General features: G+C 36.5%; 1 protein-coding gene and 1 long non-coding RNA gene across 2 annotated transcripts; both read right to left on the reverse strand.

Moving 5' to 3' along the window:
- Window positions 1–737: 737 nt before the first annotated feature.
- LOC133851006 (uncharacterized) lies at window positions 738–4321 on the reverse strand. The gene is made up of 2 exons (XR_009895724.1): window positions 3993–4321; window positions 738–1010 (listed from the first exon to the last, which is right to left on the reverse strand). It is a non-coding gene; the product is annotated as an uncharacterized LOC133851006 (long non-coding RNA).
- Window positions 4322–8068: 3747 nt separating this feature from the next.
- Window positions 8069–12173, reverse strand: LOC133852758 (glutamate receptor 3.6-like). The gene is made up of 7 exons (XM_062289505.1): window positions 11962–12173; window positions 11481–11786; window positions 10030–11363; window positions 9536–9813; window positions 9427–9458; window positions 8934–9340; window positions 8069–8833 (listed from the first exon to the last, which is right to left on the reverse strand). Exons 2-7 carry the CDS (start codon window positions 11746–11748, stop codon window positions 8441–8443), a joined length of 2712 nt encoding a protein of 903 aa, XP_062145489.1. The 5' UTR covers window positions 11749–11786; window positions 11962–12173; the 3' UTR covers window positions 8069–8440.
- Between the last annotated feature and the right edge of the window lie 7917 nt (window positions 12174–20090).

The raw sequence follows: 20090 nt of genomic DNA on the forward strand, positions 1-20090 counted from the left end.
TTTTCTTCCTTATGTTTTAGATTTTAATTTATAGAACACTAAAAATATATAATTTTTCTTTGAAGTGAATTCAGATGTCCAATTAGAGTATGTCAAAAAAACAATTTAGTCTCTGAAGTCAAATTATGTTAAAACATTTGACAGATTCTGCCAGGTGCCACGTCTACGCCAATAAAAAAGACGACATGTGTCACTCTTAATTAAAAAATATAAATATATAAAACTAAATTTATTTTTAAAAAATAAAAATAAAAGAGGCTTTGGGGGAACCGGCAGCCACCCCAAGCCAATAGGGGTGGCTACAGGTGGCGCGCGACCACCCCCAGCCCACAGGACCTCTGAATTCACGTTGATACGATGACTGTGAGCGATTTGCAATTCAAGCCAACCACAAAGATTGATTTTACATTTTTTCCTAAAAATAATAAATAAATAAATAAAAAATTAAGGACGACTGTCACCAATAATAGAAAAGGGAAATGAAAATGGAGTATTTAAAATTACTCTCTCTTCCAATAATACCGCTCGTAGGAGCCCATGTGACAACCCTTTTTTTTTTTTTTATAAAACGTTTCATAAACATTAATCCCTTAAAATATAAACGGATCTTCACAGTAGCACGATGATATGTCGCAAAGCCAACATATGTACATACTCCATAATATGTACCTGATAATCAGAGTATAACATCTATCCATCGATGCAGCGGAAAACATAAACCTAAATAGCGGAAATCATAACATAAACCTCTATTATAAATAATCATAAACAAAGAGCCATATTACATCTATCTATTTAAGTCTTTCCTCATAATAAATACATCATAGAAATGACTTAACAAAGATTAAGTGACACAAGCGTCAAGAGCCATAAACAAACCCATAAAATAGTGGACAACCCATGGTCTGACAATTACAGCCGTCGCAGCGAGCTTCAGTCATAATATTCCAAGTATATTTCTACAATACCATCAACTACGACCGGAATACCTGAAGCCAAAAGAACATCATCTATACGGTTGTGGGGGTTTGCCACATCCGTATAGGTGGAATTATGAGCCCACCGCCTTAGCATAAACAAATACACTAAGACCTCAGAGGTATACTATTCACTGAGTTTTCGCAAATAACCAACTTTTCTCTTCTAGTCATGCGTACACTATAACAGCCACCAATTTTATAAACTTTTGTTTGAAAACCTCCATAGCTGATATAGCACACACCGGCTAATAGAAAACATTTAAACATACTTGGCAGCTAAGATTATACGTAGAAGTTCTGTTGTAGAAACAACACGTACGACCTCACCTACGATAATACTTTTTGATGCAGTGAGACTTAGAAAACAATGGCATTTAAATCATGCAACCATTCGATACCAATATACTTAAGTTCTTTTTCTATCGAGACTCTTATGCATACTAATACGTCTAGCAAAACTGCAATATACTCATCATGAAAACACCACACAATTTAAACAATGCTATGCATGCTCATGATAGTCTTTTTGTTCATTGTGAGCCTCACGCTCTCTTCATTGTTATGAGCCTCACGCTCTTTTCGTTATTATGAGCCTCACGCTCTCTTCCATTATTATGAGCCTTACGCTCTCTTCGTTATTATGAGCCTCACGCTCTCTTCATTATTATGAGTCTCAGGCTCTCTTCGTTATTATGAGCCTCGCGCTCTCTTCGTTATTATGAGCCTCACGCTCTCGTCATTATTATTATGTGTTCATGCTTTATGCTTTACAATTCAAACTCTATACTCCTATTCTTTGCAAACCATGCTTTCTAACTCTATATTCCTATTCTTTGCAAATCATGCTCTTTTTTCAAATACCATGAACCAATCAACATGAAATTTTATCATTCTTCTTTGCATAATTAAATCCCAACTGCAACACACTTTCAGATACTTTAAATCAATTCAAAACCTTTCATTCATGCATCATTTCATAACATCATTGATATTTCAACATAATTGAAACTACTTAAAACATCCAAAACATACATGTTAACATATTGTCGGTTCAGTAAGAAAATCATATATCATTTGCATTTCTATAAAATACGTAAAATATCTTTTCTTAGTGAGTAGAATACTCACTTGGCTGTATTGGACTCACGACTCCAACTCTACATTGAAGGACCCATTGAAGTCTCCAAATGATGACACGATCCGGCAAATACTTATAGCATGATACTACGCTATGGAACTCTACACTCCATGACACATAAACTACCCTCGTGCTCACACGTTGCATTCCCGATGTCTAAATCTAGTTAAGTATCCTAAGCTATTATTATGTTCACATTTAAGTTTAAGTTCATATTATATCACGCTTATTAACACAAGTGTGTTTATTATTTTATTAGCTCATTCATTATTGTTGCATTACATTACTATTACTAACCACTTAGGTAGTTTAGATTTAGGACTTTAATCTCATAGCATTCCAATTTTGTAACACATGTTAGCTTAAGTTACAATCACGTATTGCAATATATTTATTTATTAAAGCTTGAGACATATACATAAATATCAAAGCTAAGGATTATCTTTGAGCTTAATTTGCTATTTATGTGGATCTATTCATACCACTTATTACACTTTACCATTTTATTCTTTCTTTTAACTATTTCCTTTGCATTACATATCCCTTTAGACATCACGATGACCTATTCTCTATTTTAACTGTATCCGCTATTTACACAAAAAGGGTCTAATTTCATTAATTTCAAACTCTCTAACAACCAACCAACCATTAACAATTTATTCTTAAATATCAAAATTAACTCCCTTTACATATTAAGGTTCAACTCATTTCTCAAATGGATGCCCACATCCCATCCACTAGAATATCATAATAATAATCACTAATAATCCATTAATAACTACATAACACTCCATCCTAAATACCCAATAAATTCCTTATTTTTAAGTGGGGACACACTAAGATTTTCTACAAAATCACATAGCAATATCCATTAGGCTTCATATCAACCCAACACAAATAAACTCAATCTCTTCTATAGGCAACATAACTAACAATTTCTAACAAGCAAACATAACCAAAACTACATTCTCTATCACCCATCCATCATTACAAATCAAATACCCAAAAATTGTTTAGAACCAATTCAGATTTCTCTACTAAAATTACTCCAAAACTTCATCCCATCTTCTCCAAATCAAGCACCAAAGACCCCCTTTTCATCCAATACAAAAATCGAGAAGCCACAATACAAAATCAAACTTCAACAATCTAACAACGAATTTGACACGATCAAAGCCCATAAACAACCCTTCAAAAATTAAACCTTCCATATCCATGGCAATCCATCAACATACAAGCACAATCCCAACTTAGCTTCTATTCACATTTGGCTATTTACACAACAGAAAATTCAAGGGAATGTAACTAATATTAATCCACCAAGAATCATCTTGAAATGGTACAATACAATTAACAAAAGAAACCCATACAATCCATCAAATTTCTTTTTGATAAGTCCATCAAATTTCTTCCCAAACTTAACCCAATTCTGAAAATCATCAACCATAAACATCCCCAATTTCAGAACCTATTCCCAATTTCAGATTTCACCTCAATACCCTCAAATTTAGCAACTAACAATAAATCAAAAATCCAATGAAAATCAATTATGCAATGACCCATTCGGCCATCCACAGCAACAAGCCACAAATCAGCCATCAAAGAAGCCCCAATCGTTTCCATCAACCCAAGCACAACAAACCCTAGAATATCATCTAAATCAAATCCCATAAAATCCATACCCGTTTACGGACCTAAGTAGAATCCCCCCACAATTCAACTCAAAAATCACCTACAAACTCTCAAAACCGAAACCTTCTTCTCATTTTAACCTAAAATTTGAATCTAGGAAAATCCCTAATGATCCACATGATTTTTGTGCTTAACACATAATAGGTAACACGAAAATTACAAAGGGAAGCTAAAGATTTTACCTCTTAAAGCCCAGGCCGGATTCTCTCTTCTTCTTCTTCTCTTTCATTCTCGGGCTCTCCCTCTCAACCTTGTGTTCTCCAGTGCTCACCCTCCATTTTCGGCTCAACACTCTCTCTCTCAGGTCCATGTGTGTGCGTGAGTGTGAGAGAGAGACGAAGAGAGGAAGAAGGAAGAGGGGGAAGGGGCTGGGTTGTGCGTGAGAGGGAGAGGAGAGAGGAAAGAAAGGAAAAAGGAAAAGAGAAGGAGAAGGGGGCTGCTAGTGTCCACTGAAAAAGGGAGAGAAAAAGAAAAGAAAAGAAAAGAAAGGAAAAAGGAAGAGAAAAGGAAGAGAGAGGGTGAGTGGGACATGTGTCCATGTGTGAATGGTTGGGAGAAGATAGTGTTATCTTCTCATAGCCAACCAAATGCTGACACGTGGCAAAGAGGATTACATTTTATTTAAATGCCCCAACTTATGTAAATTACATTAAGACCCCATTTTATATGATTTCTATCATTTTAGAATTAATATTTGACCATATATTTATTTAAACCACACTATAATAATTATTACTCTTTCTATTATTTTACCTTAAGCTTAATTTATTTCGATAACACCATTATTATTACCTAGAATATAATTATTAAGCCCATCTATTAATGAATACAGAGACCAACGGATGAACTGAGGTTTACATATCAAGGCGTCAAGCAATTTACTAGACCAATGGGTAAACCGCAGTTTAGGTACCAAGGCATCAATTCAATGATAAGGCCGACGGATAAACCAAAGGTTGAAGGATTAATGATAATAAGCTGGCGGGCACAAGATCCACAGAGGGAGCACAAGGCTCCATAAAGATGATAAGCTGGCGGGCACGAGGCTCACAGTGGGAGCACAAGGCTCCGTAGCAGGCTGGCGAGCACAAGGCTCACAGTCGGGGCACAAGGCCCTAAGAACCAATAAGCAAGTATATGACTTAAGTAAATAAAGAGTTAAAGCAGATAAATGAATGTAATTAAATGTATATGGATATAACTGTAATCATTTGATTGCGTTGCATATGGTTAAATAAATCAGTGTATCGCTATGGTTGAGGACCGTTGATTCACTCGACCATAGGATGAGATTGTGGTGTTAACCACAATCACATGCGAGTTTTTGCAGGTATAAAGGAAGCAGGTTAAGGAGGAGGCTTTTAGCATATAATCATTATTTGGAGAAAGCAGTAATTATGTATTTATTAAGTGTTGTATGAGGCACATATGTTATTATTTTGGATTTAATTATTATATCAGAACAAAAGGTTATTATTTTTATATTAAGGTTATTCAGTCAGCTCTAATGTGTCATTATAAAGAAAGAAAAATATATTCCGATGCCAATATTTATAACTCTGATGACTTAGTAATGTCACGTGGAAATTGAAAAATTTTCACTTATGCTTTTTGTAAAAGCGGAGCGTTACAAGATTTCACTGCCATAGTCTACTATTTTTGGGACGCTAGAGCTAGCCTGCACAGAGAGAAATTTGTTTTTCTTTATTAATTTTTTAGATTTTAATTTATAAAACACTAAAAATATAAAAATTTTCTTCATAGTGAATTCAGAGGTCCTTGGGGTATGCCAAATAAACAGTTTAGTCATTGGAGTCAAATTTTGTTTGACGGATTCCGCTAGGTGCCACTTTTGAGCAAAATAATAAAAAAAAAAAGACGACATGTGTCACTCTTAATTAAAAAATATAAATATTTAAAACTAAATACTGTTTTTAAAAAAATGAAAGAGGCTTTAGGGGAACCGGCAGCCACTCCCAACCAATGAGGGTGGCCGGAAGTGGCGCAAGGCCACCTCTAGCTCATGGGACTTCTTAATTGACTTTGATGCGATGACTGAGAGCGATTTGTAATTCAAGCCAACCACAGAAACTGATTGTACATTTTCTCCTTAAAATAAAAAATAAAAAATAAAAATAAAAATAAATAAATTAAGGATGGCTGGCACCAACAATATAAATGGGAAATGAAAATGAAGTACTTAAAATTACTCTCAACTCCGATAATACTGTTCGTTAGAGCCCGCGTTACTAATAATACTCCAATTCGAGGGAGAACTCTGGTATGAGGTGAAACTTTCATGGGAGGTGGAACTCTGGTGGGAGGTAGAGCTCCCAAGGGAGGTGGAACTCTGGCGGGAGGGGGAACTCCCATGGGTGCCGGAACTCTAGCGGGAGGTGAAACTTTCACGAGTTGCAAAATTCTTGCGGGGAGGGAACTCCGATGTGGGGTGGAAACTATTGGGGGAGGTGGATCTCCCAAGTGAGATGGAGGAGAAGAGCAGGAGAGAAGCCAAATTATGATGAAGGAAATAATGAGAAATGCTATAGGAACAGAAACTTCGGTGCTATTTCAGAATTGGGAATTTCTGGCGGATGTAGTTATCCGAATGCGAGGTATGAGTTGGGTAAGCAGATTAATCAGAATTAAAATTTTGTTCTTTTTATGAATTTCGGGCAAAGAGAATTTAAATTTTTTTTGAAATTGTGTTTGGGTGTTGAATTTTTGAGATTGAAAAAAGTGTTTTTTAATAGTAAAAAATGATTAGATTGTATGAAAAGTTGTGTGTAATGATTGGTGTTATTAAATATTAATATTAATAATGATTGAAATAATATTTATTAATTATTAAAAAATATTATTTAATTATTTAAAGAGTGGGACCCACACGTTTCTAGGTGGCCAAGCTCTTCCGTTCAGACGTTGAGTTAAAAACGAAAACTGCCAAGCGCTCCTTCATCCCTTCTCTTCCAAACTATGCATCTAAACTCAGACCAAGAAATAGACAAACACATATAGAAGAATGAGAAAATCACACACCATATGTAAGAAAATAACAAAAACCAGAAGAAGAACAAGCGCAAGAAAAGCACACCATCTCAGACGCACCGCCCTCACCCACCACCCGTTCTTCACCTAGAGACCACAAGCCCTCATCGCCACCGTTAGATTCCTCATCACCCTCTTCGCTTTCCTCCGATCGATCCTTTCACAGCAATGAACTCAAACACACCACCACACTCCTCAAAACCCCACCATCAGCCACGGCGAACTGGGCGTTCCCGGTAGACCCAGTGGTGGTGGCCATGGTGAACCCAGGAGCCCGAGAGGGCTTCACCAGCGTCAGAGAAGTTGAATCAGGCACTAACAACTGTGACTAGGGTGGCCTTCTTTTTTTTGTTTTCAATTTTAATTATTTTTTGTTTGATTTAATTTTTGATTATTTCTATTAATTAAATGTGGGACCCACGTGTTTTTGTTTGACTTTGGAGACAGATTGTCTCACGCGTGGGCCCCAGTCATCGAAGCAGCAAAATTCAGTCCTGAATTTTGCCTGAATTCGGAGCATTTCCGGATGGGTGGGTTTTGAAAATAACCCGAGAAAGAATTACGATTCTTCTCTCAATCCAAACTCCCTGTGAGAGAAGTTGCTAATTAATAAGGGATAGACTTCTCTCCAAATTTCTATCCTGTTCATTGAATTAATATATAATTTTTATATGCATTTTTAATAGATTTAATTAAAAAAATACATGTGAAAAGTATCAAATAACAGTTTTGTTTATCTAATGGGCGGCCTAAATTTCCTCCAGCCATTTGTTTACCCCCATAATTTATAAAATATGATGCAACCCAAGCAATGAAGTTAATGTTTTTAATGAAATTAATGCTTAATTCATAACCGTCCAAGCTATATAAAAATTAAAGCTTTGTAATGTAGTCTCTTTCATCATACTATATTTTTTTCGTTGTTTTTTAGAAAAAAATTAACTCTTTTTTTTTTTTTCATTACCAAATAAGTTTCTTCATTTTTATTACAAAAAAAAAAATTCAAAAATTCTTTCATCTTTATATCACATTGTTAAAGATACAACTCACATCAGTAATAACAAGCATCTCAATGAAAACAATGAAGAGTCATTCAAATAACTGAAGATAATAATAATTAGACAGTTGAAGAGATCTCACCATACATTAAATATAAAACGTTAGAAAATGTATAGGGAGATAGAAGGTGAATAGTTATAACAATTCATAATTGTAGTAGAAGTTCAATGGTTGTGTAGTTGTTATAAATATCAATACATTGATCCCATAATATTCATGGAGAGAAATATTTAGTTCTAAAATCTTACACATTAATCTCTTTTTTGGGCTATTCAAACAAACAAAACAAACAACAGAACTTTTTATCAAACGGGCCAAGTAATTGCCTCGAAGGAGAGACCAGATCGAAACATATCAACTAGTCGACCTTTCCTAAATATATATGCTTCGGTCTACATCACATTTCTACATTTGTTACAAATATTATTACAATTAAGAGAAGAGTAATGCTAGATGCAATTGTCTAATAATATTGACGTAGCACTCTAAATTTATTATTGGATCCTTATTGCTATTTGTTTATTTAACAATGATTAATCCAATGATTAGTTACCTTCTTTCTTCGCTTTCTATTGTCTCTGCTATTTTCTGGCTCTTCCATTTTATGAACATGGTTTTCTTTTTCTTTAACAAAAGAGAGAAATGATTGCGAGCTCCGGCCAGAATGCCTCATGTATTGGTGAACCATCTTCACAACATACAAAAGGAGAGCAACAAAGCAAGCTACGCCACACAGTAAAAAGAGCCCCCAAAAACTTTTAAGCGGAAGGCGGTCTACTTCTTGCTTTGCACCTTCTGAGCTGCAAGCTTGTCTTGAAAGCCACTTGTCATGAATCTTTTGTAATTCTCCATTCTCTGATAGCTTTAAGATGGCAGTTGACATGTCAAGTGCGAGGAGTGACTCCCGTGGAAAAGCCTAATCAATTAGAAAATAAAACAGGCCTTGTTCACGGAGTTATGAAAAAGAAGTAAAATTGGAGATTAATTGACATGTTTGGTTCATACGATATACTTACAAAACCCCATCCCATTTTGGTGAACTCTTGACCAACTATACCGAATTCACATCTACTGGAGAGGAAGAGCTCCATGTATGCTCGCTTGTCAACCACTGCAGCAACACCACCCTTGTTGGGGCCATCGTTCAAGGCTTTCTCAAACTCTTCTGCCGAGTCAAGAGGAACAAGCCTGGACTTCTGTATGTTGAGCTCCTCCATTAAATAGTTTTCAGTAAACGAACCACGTTGGTAACCAATGGGATCGTCGCTTATGATTAAACTTTCAATCCCTTTGACAGAGTAAGAAAGTTGTTCGACCGTGAGGATTGAGGTCAGACTTGCAATGTAACTGGAGTTGAGTATTAGAACTACAAAAAGCCATATTAGAAGCACTAAGCGACCGAGAGCGCTGTCAATCTTTTCTCCTACATAAAACAGGAAAGGAGCTGCATATAAGACTTTTTGTGCCGGTGGGAAATAGCTAATTAAGAAGCCTGTGCATTTTACTTACTATGAGCAGTGAACAAAGTTGAAAAGCTAAACCTGCAAAGTAAGGCACCAAATTGGCAATTAGGGGACGGCTTATTACTAAGAAAGTAGAATAATTATTAGGGACTCACCAAACGATGGTGGCAACCTGTTTTCTAGGGGGGCCCTGAAAATCATCATTTGTTCTGCGCTCCAAAATCCAAACAACTACTCCCACAGCAAGAAAAAATAAACCAGTGACAAACCACATCATTGGAGTAAATGGTCTCAAAAACGCCCAAGCACTAGAGTTGAGCTTTTGAACTGGGGCCACTACGACAAGCCCAGACTCAATATATGGCTGCGTGAAATCCACAATCTTTGTCCGATTGGTGGTAATTGTAATGTCACCAACCACAGCATCAAATTCCTACATGGAAGAGGAAAACCAGTGAGTACTCAGGAGTACAAAGTATGTTACATAGTTAAGTTGGTAGAAAGACATTATCAAACATCAAACAACCCACCAGAAATACAACAAACGGCTCAAAACACGTACAGGGCAAAAACTGTTTTCACTTTTATATCGAATTAAAACATTTTTTCAACTAAAAACTAAAAACACCCCTAAATCACATTAACTTACATTCGTTGTGATCATCTGTAGAAGATTATCGTATACGACAACTCTATGTCCATCTCCAAATGGAATGAACTTATACGGGACCGCATATGGTAATAATGCAAGTGCAGCATTAAATACATCAATGCAATAACCATGAAAAACATCGGAGCCCTCTACTCGAGTAGCAAATTCACGAAAACTAATTCGGACTGGGACTCCAACCCGCAATTGCTTTCCGTTGCTTGAGAATACCCACCCACGAGGCTTTACAGTTGTTTGTCCCGGCCAGATGACCCCATATAGATGATTTGAACGGGAATGATTTAATTTTGCGTTGAGCTCTTCCGGAGGCACAGTTGACAAGCCGGAAGAATTGGACCAATAACCAATTCTCCTCATCCCAGTAGTGCCAATGACATTGATGACTTCATATGCAGTACCAATGAGATTCCCATCTGAAGTGAACTTGATTGGGCCACTTACACCACTTATATTCACCTTTAGAATGCTAGTAAGCAACATGTTCCCTCCATCAAAGATGCTCATACTATCAAAATGCAAGTTCTCTCCATGGAACTCGGTTAATCTCGGATCATTTGAAAATGAAATATTCCCCCCTTGATTTAAAAATGCGTCGAGTGCATGAGCAAGAAGCCAAACAGTGTCGTAGGCATACAGACCATAAGTATTTAGTCCGAAAACCCCGCCTGTCAAGTTGCTCCATCTCGAAACAAATTTCCTTTTCAGTTCTGAATCCGGAGTGTGCATACGTAAGGTAAGAACCCCTTGAATACCATCCATTGCCGTTGGAGGGAGGGAAGATTCTGTGTCAAGTACAGTAGAGAGCCAATCAGTAGCTATCCACACATATCCACTTTCCATCATCCCCATGTTTTGTGCCACATCAACTACGTCTAGACCCCAGGTAGCATAAATGTGGAGGATAATAACCCGCGACTCCATCAACGCCACCTTAAGCAGTGTATCAGAGATTTCATTCCGACCTACTTTGGGGCTTAAAGGTGCTCTGTATGAGATTTTACAACGTTTCTCGGCGAGCTTGTCACCTAATGCTGCTACTCCATTTCTCCCATGATCATCATCAATATAGATAGCTATTACATCTCGCCATTCGTAATAGCTTATGATTTCTGCTACAGCAGCCATCTGAAATATGTCACTTTGCGTTGTTCTAACAAAGTAAGGGAACTGAAGTGAATTCAAGGTGGGGTCTGTTGCTGCGAAGGATAATAGAGGGACTTGGAGCTCATTCGCAATATGTGAAATTATATGGGCCATAACTGATTGTTGGGGACCAACTATGGCCACTGTATCATTCTCCATAAAGCGCAAAGCTGTGAAAGAACAATGAAAAGTATAATATAATATGTATGATATTCTATGACTTGTCTAAAGGAAGCAATGAGAAAATTGTGAGGGAACAAACAAGAGATGTTTCAGAGAGGATGTACCTTCGATGATTCCCAGAAACCCGCTAGATTGTTTTGTATCCTGCGTGGCAAGTTTCAGTTTAGTTCCTTTTAGAACTGCTGGATTTGAATTCACATCTTCGACTGCAGCTTCTATTGCAACTTTTGCAACTTTCCCAATGGAAGAATTGAAAGACAAAATTGCGCCAATGTTAACAACATTTGGACTTGTAGAAACACGGACACCGGTACCAGTGCCAATGAAAAGCCCATAGCAGAAAATCACTCCCAGAAGCCAAAACATATTCATGGCGACCGCGCGTTTCCAGCACGAGGACACCAAACAACCTAGTCATAAACGATGAAAATAAGCCAAGGTACGTATATATGTTAAAGCAGGGACACCCATGTACACACAGACATGAGACATCCATATACAAATGCGTGTATATATATAAAGCCATGAATTAAGCAAATGCTTGAAACTTAAGTTGCTCTTTGAAGCACGCAAGAAAACAAGTACCTCTAAAAACTACTTCTTTACAAGCTGCGAAGTTTAACGTTGAGTACTAGATATATGCCTTTTCTCAATTTGTTGTGGCTTAGCATCTTTATGGTCAAAGACAGAGTGATACAAGCCTGATGAGATGGAGGGAAAGGGGAACCTTGTGGATCTGGACTCCAACACAATTTGTGTCCATTCGACTCATTTTTCTCTTTCTAGCTTATCTTCCTTTCTCACCTCCAAACTTGATGGACATTGGATGCTATACATAATACATTTAATTTGAAATGGACAGATCCCTGCCTACCATATGCCCCTTTACTTTCTGAAATTATGGCCACTAATTATTTTGGCTTCATGATATATTTCCTTACCTCCTTTAGTCTTTTTCAATAATGCATTATATGCTCGACTCCATCAATATTGATGTGATCATCTAGGCCACTCCAATGCTGTGAATTCTGTCCCATCTCAATGGTTAATTGTCACCCCATTTACGATATCTAAATTAACATCATCGAAATTTTCAGTTTTTGGAAATATATATATATATATATATATATATATATATATATATATATATATATATATATATATATATATATATATATATGTTCGTGGTAAGACAGTTGTGTATGTAGTGAAATTTCAAGTCACGTCACTTTTGTAGGGACTAAGCTTTTGATCTAATCCCATCAGACTTTGGAACACCCCGCTTGACTTGGAGTCTTTGCATTAATTACTGACGTGGCATAATGTAAACGTAACTAAAAGAAAATTATAGACACGTCACAAATCATGAAATTTTTTGTAGTGGCATGATCACGTTTGTGGTGCCCTATGGCACTTAGGGAAAAATTTGATTTTTTTTTTTTTTTTTTAGAGTGAAATTTGAATGTATAAGAGCTTTGAATTTTGAATGCATGATTTACTCCTTCAACCAAACCTTTCATCAGACTTTACTCCTCCATGGCTCCATCCTCATCTTCACCCCCTCTTCATGCTTACCCTCCATCTTTGCTCCTTCAACCAAACCTTTCATCAGCCTTTACTCCTTCAACCAACCTCATCAATTCCTGCATCTATTCCATAACCCATAGCCTTCCACAATTACAACATCTTCGTAAGGAGGTCTACGTGTTGTGCACAGGGGAGGAGCCAGCCTTTCAACTTTTGGGGGGGGGGGGGGGGGGGGCAAGATTGATAAAAAAAAAAATGGAGGGGCAAATCTGAAAAAATAAAAAAATTTGGACATAAATTTCCTACAAACTGATTTGTATGAAATATCCTACAACCCACATGTAAAAGTGACATGTGTCCCTTGGCATGTGAGAAGCACATGTTGATTTAATTGCATGTGTTTCTCACATGCTTAAAGGACACATGATGGTATGTCCAATTGGTAATTATTCTTCTCTTCACATTGGGGAATGCCAATTAGCACCATCCAATAAATGATCATGCTACCGTATACATGTGCATATATATATATATATATATATATATATATATATATATATATATATATATAGGTTTAAGGTCCGTTTGAGTTTGCGATTTTAAAATGTACGATTTAAAAAAATAATTTTTAAAAACGCAGTTAAGTGTTTGGCAAAATCGCAGTTTGGCCTTTAAAATCGCAAATTAACCTTTAAAATTTTGCGTTTTCAAAAAAGCACCTTATTACTTGCAATTTGAAGAAAAAAAAATAGTTTTCTACATTTTTAAATCGCAATATTTTAAAAACGCAATTCCAAAAAGATTCATTTTCTGATATTTTGTTTAAAATCAAACTTTTTGTTTATGAAATCGCAATCTCAAATCTACCTTTAGATTGATATTTGACTCAAAAGTTTAGGGTTAGGGTTAGAGTTAAATTTTCCAATCCAATTTCATAAGTGGATCAGATAGCTAGGATCGAAATAAGCTGCAACCTACAAGTGAAGCTGCTTGGCTCAGTGTAATTAATCCACCGACAAATTTCCTTGTAGAACAGGTGTTTTCCTTTGGACGCAAGGGAAGAATATCATTCCCCAATTTTCCTTGATATTATTCTACGTACGTTGCCACGAGTCTATGCACGGACCAAAATTGAGATGAGATGCATGGCTGGAGCACTCAATTGTAGCCACCACCTCATAATTAACAACAAAAGTATTATACCTTAGCAACCTAAAACGACAATGACCTATATATATATATATATATATATATATATATATATATATATATATATATATATATATATATATATATTAAAAAAAAAAAAAAAAAAAAAAAAACAACCACAATGAAATATATATAGATATAATTATAATTATTATTACAAATTAATTGTTACGAGAATACTTTCGCAAACTCGAAACGGGATAGTTTTAGGTTTGTAGAGGGAACCTAAACCTTTAAAGTCGTTAAAGGAACCTTAGACCTTTTTCAAATACTAGGTTTGAGATTAATTTTCTGCTTGTTTCTATTATCCATCAACAACTCTTTAAATATAGATTACAACTTGACTCCTAATTGAAAGATAACACTAAGAGATAACTCCCCTACTTCTACCAACCAAGATAACAATAGACTCCTAATGAAATAATAAAACATAAGCTTAACACTCACGGAGATATACTCGACGTGAAAAACATTTAAAATAAACTCTAATAGTCTAGAAATAACTATAATAGGCTATTACTAATTTAAGACTTCTATTCTTATAACATTAATCTGTCCAAAATCTAATGATAATTTTTACTACCACATTTAAAAATAACATTTCTCAAACAACATTTTGTCAAGATCATTTTTAACATTTTTGAAATGAGATGAGTTTTTTTTTTAATTTGGGTCTAAGATTATTAGGCATAAGATTTAGTTTGAGAGATCCTTGAGATATGCCCAAAAAATAAGGATTAAATATACTTTTGGTCTTTGAATTTTGGAAACTTTATTTTTTAGTACCTGAGTTTCAATTCGCATCATATATAGATGGTACCTCAATTTTGAGAAAAAACCGAATTAGTACCTTAGTTAAGTTTTCCGTCTAAAAACTAACGGGGGATTGACACGTATTACAGTATAAAAAATTAAAAAATCTTTAAAATTTAATTAATAAAATTAATTAAAAAAAAAAAAAAAAAGAAGAAAAGGGGTGGCCGGCCACCCCTATTTTGGCCCAAGGGAGCCACCCTCTTAACCGGTCTGGGGTGGCTGAACCACCCATGGGGGTGGTTTGGCCACCCCATGGCAGGAAAAAAAAACAAAAAATCAAGGATTTTGGCCGATCTAGGGGTGGCTTAGCCACCCTCCTCCTTTTTCTTTTTCTTTTTCTTTTTTTTTTTAAAAAAAAGTTTTTAATAATTTTTTTAGTTTTATTATTTTTTTAATTTTTTAATTTTTTTTTTTTTTTGTAATTTTTTATATTGTGACATCAGGGGTTAACACGTGGCGGACCGTTAGTTTTTGGACGAAAAACTTGACTAAAATAATAATTTGGTCTTTTTCCAAAACTAAAGTATCATCTGTGATGCGAATTGAAACTCAGAGACTAAAAAATAAAGTTTTCAAAACTCAAGGACCAGAAATGTATTTAACCCAAAAAATAATTTAGTCACTGGAGTCAAATTCTTTTAAAACATTTGAAGGATTGCGTTAGGTGCCACGTCTGCCCCAATAAAATGACAACATGTCACTCTTAATTAAAAAATATAAATATATAAAACTAAATATTATTTTAAAAAATGAAAAAAGAAAATGAAGAGGCTTTGGGGAAACCGACAGCAACCCCCAGCCAATGGGGGTGGCCGGAAATGGCACGCGGTGTAACGCCCCCGCCTTTTACAAAAAAGCGTAAGTGAAATTTTTTTAATTTCCACATCACATTACGACATTATCAAAGATGAGATCTGGTAGCAGAATATATATATATATATATATATATATATCAGAGCTATCTGAAATACCTCTAGACATTTCTTAAAAATTATTTAATTACTCTATGCTAATTACATCAAGACGTGTGTCACTGATGACACCAAAAGCATTCATGGAAAACCTACTGGATGCAAACCTTTCTCTAAACATGATATATACAAAAGCATGAGAACACCAATAATTACAACTAAATATACGAATATTGACTTTGATCCTTAAAGCTAGCATAATCCATTTCTTCATCTTTAGAACCTGCACCAATAAATATGTGATTGCAGATTCTTCTACAATCTTATACTGTAATCAAGTGAGTCAACTGTTTTCAATAATATAATGACTACTAGAGGTGGGCAAAACCGTGCAAAACCGCACCGCATGAACCACACTACCCCACCCCGCCCCTACTGATTTTTACGTTGATATTTGCGGGCACGATTTGGATTTTTGCCAAATTGTGCGGGGCGGGGAGGGGCATGGGTTTAGGATTTTCTCAACACCGGATCCTCGCCCCGCCCTGCACTACATAAACCTAAAACACCTAAAAAAATAATTAAAAAAAAACCCCTAACCCCCCTGTCCAGCGACTCCGGCTGTCCCTCACGAGTCATGCAACTCACGCCTCACTTCAAATGAAATGAGTCATCATTTCTTCATCTTTGTTACTACTCAATACTCACACATTGAATTCTTTGAGCAGGACAAGAGGAAGACGGCGGCTAAGATGTTGGCTAAGATAATTTGATTTGCGAAAAGAAGACGAAAGAGAAAGAAGAGACGAAGCCTGAATTTCAGGGAAAAGGAAAATCGTTTTCGTCGATTATTGAAGACCTTAAGGGTAAAATTGTAAAAGTTGGGAGGTTGGAAGACTCTAGAAACCACGTGGCAGATGATGATTGAAGTTTGTTTCAAAGTGACTTATAGATATAAGTCACTACTAACTCTAAACGGTGCCTTTTTGCATGTGCGTTCTGGCTTTTGCAGCCTGTTTTCATACGGTGCATTTAACCCTAATTTTCAAAAACAAAAAAATGTGAAAACTGAAAAAGTAAAAACGCCGCGCGGCCTCTTTAATTTTCCTCATCTTCTTCTTCCATCTCAGACCATCTCCATCTTTCTCACTCCTCCACTTCTTCTTCTTCTAGTTCTTCTAGAGTTTACAAAATGGTGACCATGGAGAGCAAGAGCTTGATAGGCCTCGTGAATCGGATACAGAATGTGATGGGAGTGGCTGATTCGTCGACAGGAGTGGCTAATTCAAGACCTTCAGTTGTGGCTCAGGGATTGCGTCCTTGTCCATAGGTTGATGTTTCTCTGTTACTATAAATTTTTTATGATTTGTTTGTTTCCTAAGAAAATCGAGAAAACGAGAAATTTGGTGATTTGTTTTTGGCTTTGGTTTGAATTCGCCCCGCCCTACACAACCCACACTCCCCGCCCCGCATGTACACGCCCCTCATGGTTCCACTCTGTAACACACTGTTCACGGGTTGAGAATTCTCAACCCGCAGGGGTGCGAGGCGGGGGCAAAAAGGGCAGAAATCTGCCCCGCCCCGTGCACACCCCTAATGACTACTGATTCATTTAGAAACACATAACGCAATTATAACAATTTTTATGCACAATTTCGTTAACAGTTCTACATGCATAATTTCATTAACAATTCTATATACACAATCTCATTCATTAATACAGTTTTGCTTGTTTATAGGTGTCGTGGGCCTCTAACTCATGATACGGTATTTTCATTTATAGATGTCATGGGCCTCTAACGATCTCCGGTCTTATCATTTATTGGTGGTGTGGGCCTCTAACCCCCGGTCTTGCTTTTAACACGTTCATAACTCATAACACTAAAATATGCAATATCAATTTATTAATAGACTCATGATTCATGATAGTAAAATATGCAAGATTCCAAACAAATCGCATATAATTAAATAAACTCATAATCATGGCATTAAAGAAACCAGTAGAAATGCTTATTGCCCTTTGGTGCAGTTCTCAGTTCATCATTTGTAATAAATACACATATTCATGAGATTTCATTATTATCACCCATAGGAGTCACATCTAACATAACACTCAATTGTTTATATTTATACATACATAGAAACATTCATAATATGTTAAAATCTCACATATTGTTATGGATTTAAGGAACTTAAGATAATATGTTAAAATCTCACATATTAATTCATAATGACAAACACTTATATATATTTTTCATAAATCATTAAAACTCATCCAATAATATTTGGGCCTTTTCTTCAAGAGAATTACTTTTTTAAAACACCAACTTAGCATCAAATCTTAAATAAACATCAACTCATTAGTTAATCAAAACACTCAACAAATACCTAATATGAAAATATTACAATCATCCAAGTAAACCACAAAAACCAAAACACCCAATCCACCTATACAATCAGCCGAATCGGCCAAAATAGAAAATGGAGATTTTCCAAAGCTGATCCGGCCAAGAATCACAAATCCAGCAATTAGCAAAACCAATACCCAGACACAAAATACAGAGGGTCATATGGCCAACTTCAACTGTAACACACACACACACGCACACAATCGTGTAAACAAGGACCCAAATCCATACACACACACTCGATCAAGAACAACCCCAAATCAGCCAACACAAAATACTCATAAAAACATCACACAACCAGTCAAAGTATCCCAAAACAATTCGACAATAACCCACTGCCAACTTCTATCCAACCGGCCAAAAACAGGGGAAAAATCCAACATATTACAAGCAAACCAAAATCTAACTCTATGATAAGAACCCGAAATTGGGAACTCAAAAGGGAACTTTTTATTGATAATTCATTGATGTCGTAGCTCATAGGCAAGGGTTACATTTATAGGAAGGGAAGTATGATAACAAAGGATGGAATTAAGACAACAAGGAAAGGGAATAAAGCTAATTGTCTTGCCATATAAACTAAGCCGAGAATGGAAGTAACCGTTAGAGGATAAGCATGATTCAGAAAGTAAGCTTGGTGCCAACTACGTCTAGCCGCATGCCTTAGGTGGAACCCTTAATTGCTGGAAACCCAAATTGATAGCTAGGATGCCGGAAACCCTAATTGCTATTTGTCATGCTTATCATTCTCGCCACCTTGAAATCAACCTTGTCCTCAAGGTTGAAAATTGGGGAATCGTTCTTGGAGGGAATGAGCTTCTTCTCACGTGGCATCTTCTGGGGGTAAGGTGGTCCATTGGACGAGAACCTGAGTGATGATACGACCTCTCTTGCGGACGTGGCGCCGGTCGAGGATGCAACTGGGTGAAACTTGCAATGTTCCCTGGTCATCAAAGGTGGGCAGATCTTGAGCTGGAACATTGGTACGGCCGATGACTTTCTTGAGGCAAGAAACATAGAACACCAGGTGACGCAACAGGAATTTAAAACAAACAAAAAATTAAAGAGATAAACATTTTGCTAACTTGAAGTCTCACCAAATTAACAATAAGGAAGAACAAACCAGCAGCGTCTCACCACCAAAAGAGAAGAGGAGTCACACCTCAAGGAAACAAACATAATTTTCATTCATCATAATCTGTCATATTACAAGAGAACATTATGTTTAAATAGACACTCTAACCCTAATCCTAACCCTAATGTGACTGACTTTGGGCCAAGGACCAAGCCCACTTTTAAAATGACAAATAACTTAAACTTAAATGACTAACCGTGGGCCAAACCCATTCTCGAATTACAAACAAAAACTAATCATTTAATTAAAAATAAATGACATATTTATTCTTGTCTCGTCTTGCATCACCGGGTGGACAGCCGAGCCTGCTGGAAGCTCCAAGCGATAAGCAACCTTGCCGACACAGTTGAGGATGCGGAATAGGCCATAAAATTGAGGAGCTAGCTTCATGGATCGACAGGTGGCGATCGAACTTTGACGATACGATTGGAGGCGGAGGAACACCAAGTCACAGACAGCAAATTCACGTTCCGTGCGGTGCTGATCCGCTTGCTGCTTCATATGGTTCTGAGCCTCGGTGAGGTGCTATTTGAGAGCCCGAAGTATGCTGTCCTAGGAGGATAATGTCTCGTCCACTTGGGCCATTGTAGTGGTACCAGTCTCATAGCCCACCATGGTCGGAGGAGGTCGCCCAAAAACCGTCTCGAATGGTTTCATCTTTGTCGAAGTATGGTAGGTGGTATTGTACCAATATTCTGCCCATGATAG

This window comes from Alnus glutinosa, chromosome 12, assembly GCF_958979055.1.
Source record: "Alnus glutinosa chromosome 12, dhAlnGlut1.1, whole genome shotgun sequence".
Lineage (NCBI taxonomy): Eukaryota > Viridiplantae > Streptophyta > Magnoliopsida > Fagales > Betulaceae > Alnus > Alnus glutinosa.

Excerpts from the sequence above, each read along its gene's own strand:
- LOC133852758 (XM_062289505.1), bottom strand. The coding sequence starts at position 11,748 with ATGAATATGTTTTGGCTTCTGGGAGTGATTTTCTGCTATGGGCTTTTC. Across the intron at positions 9,459-9,535 it reads CAGGTTGCCACCATCGTTTG|GTTTAGCTTTTCAACTTTGT; the intron begins GTGAGTCCCTAA and ends CTTACTTTGCAG. Across the intron at positions 9,341-9,426 it reads AACTTTGTTCACTGCTCATA|GAGAAAAGATTGACAGCGCT; the intron begins GTAAGTAAAATG and ends TGTTTTATGTAG.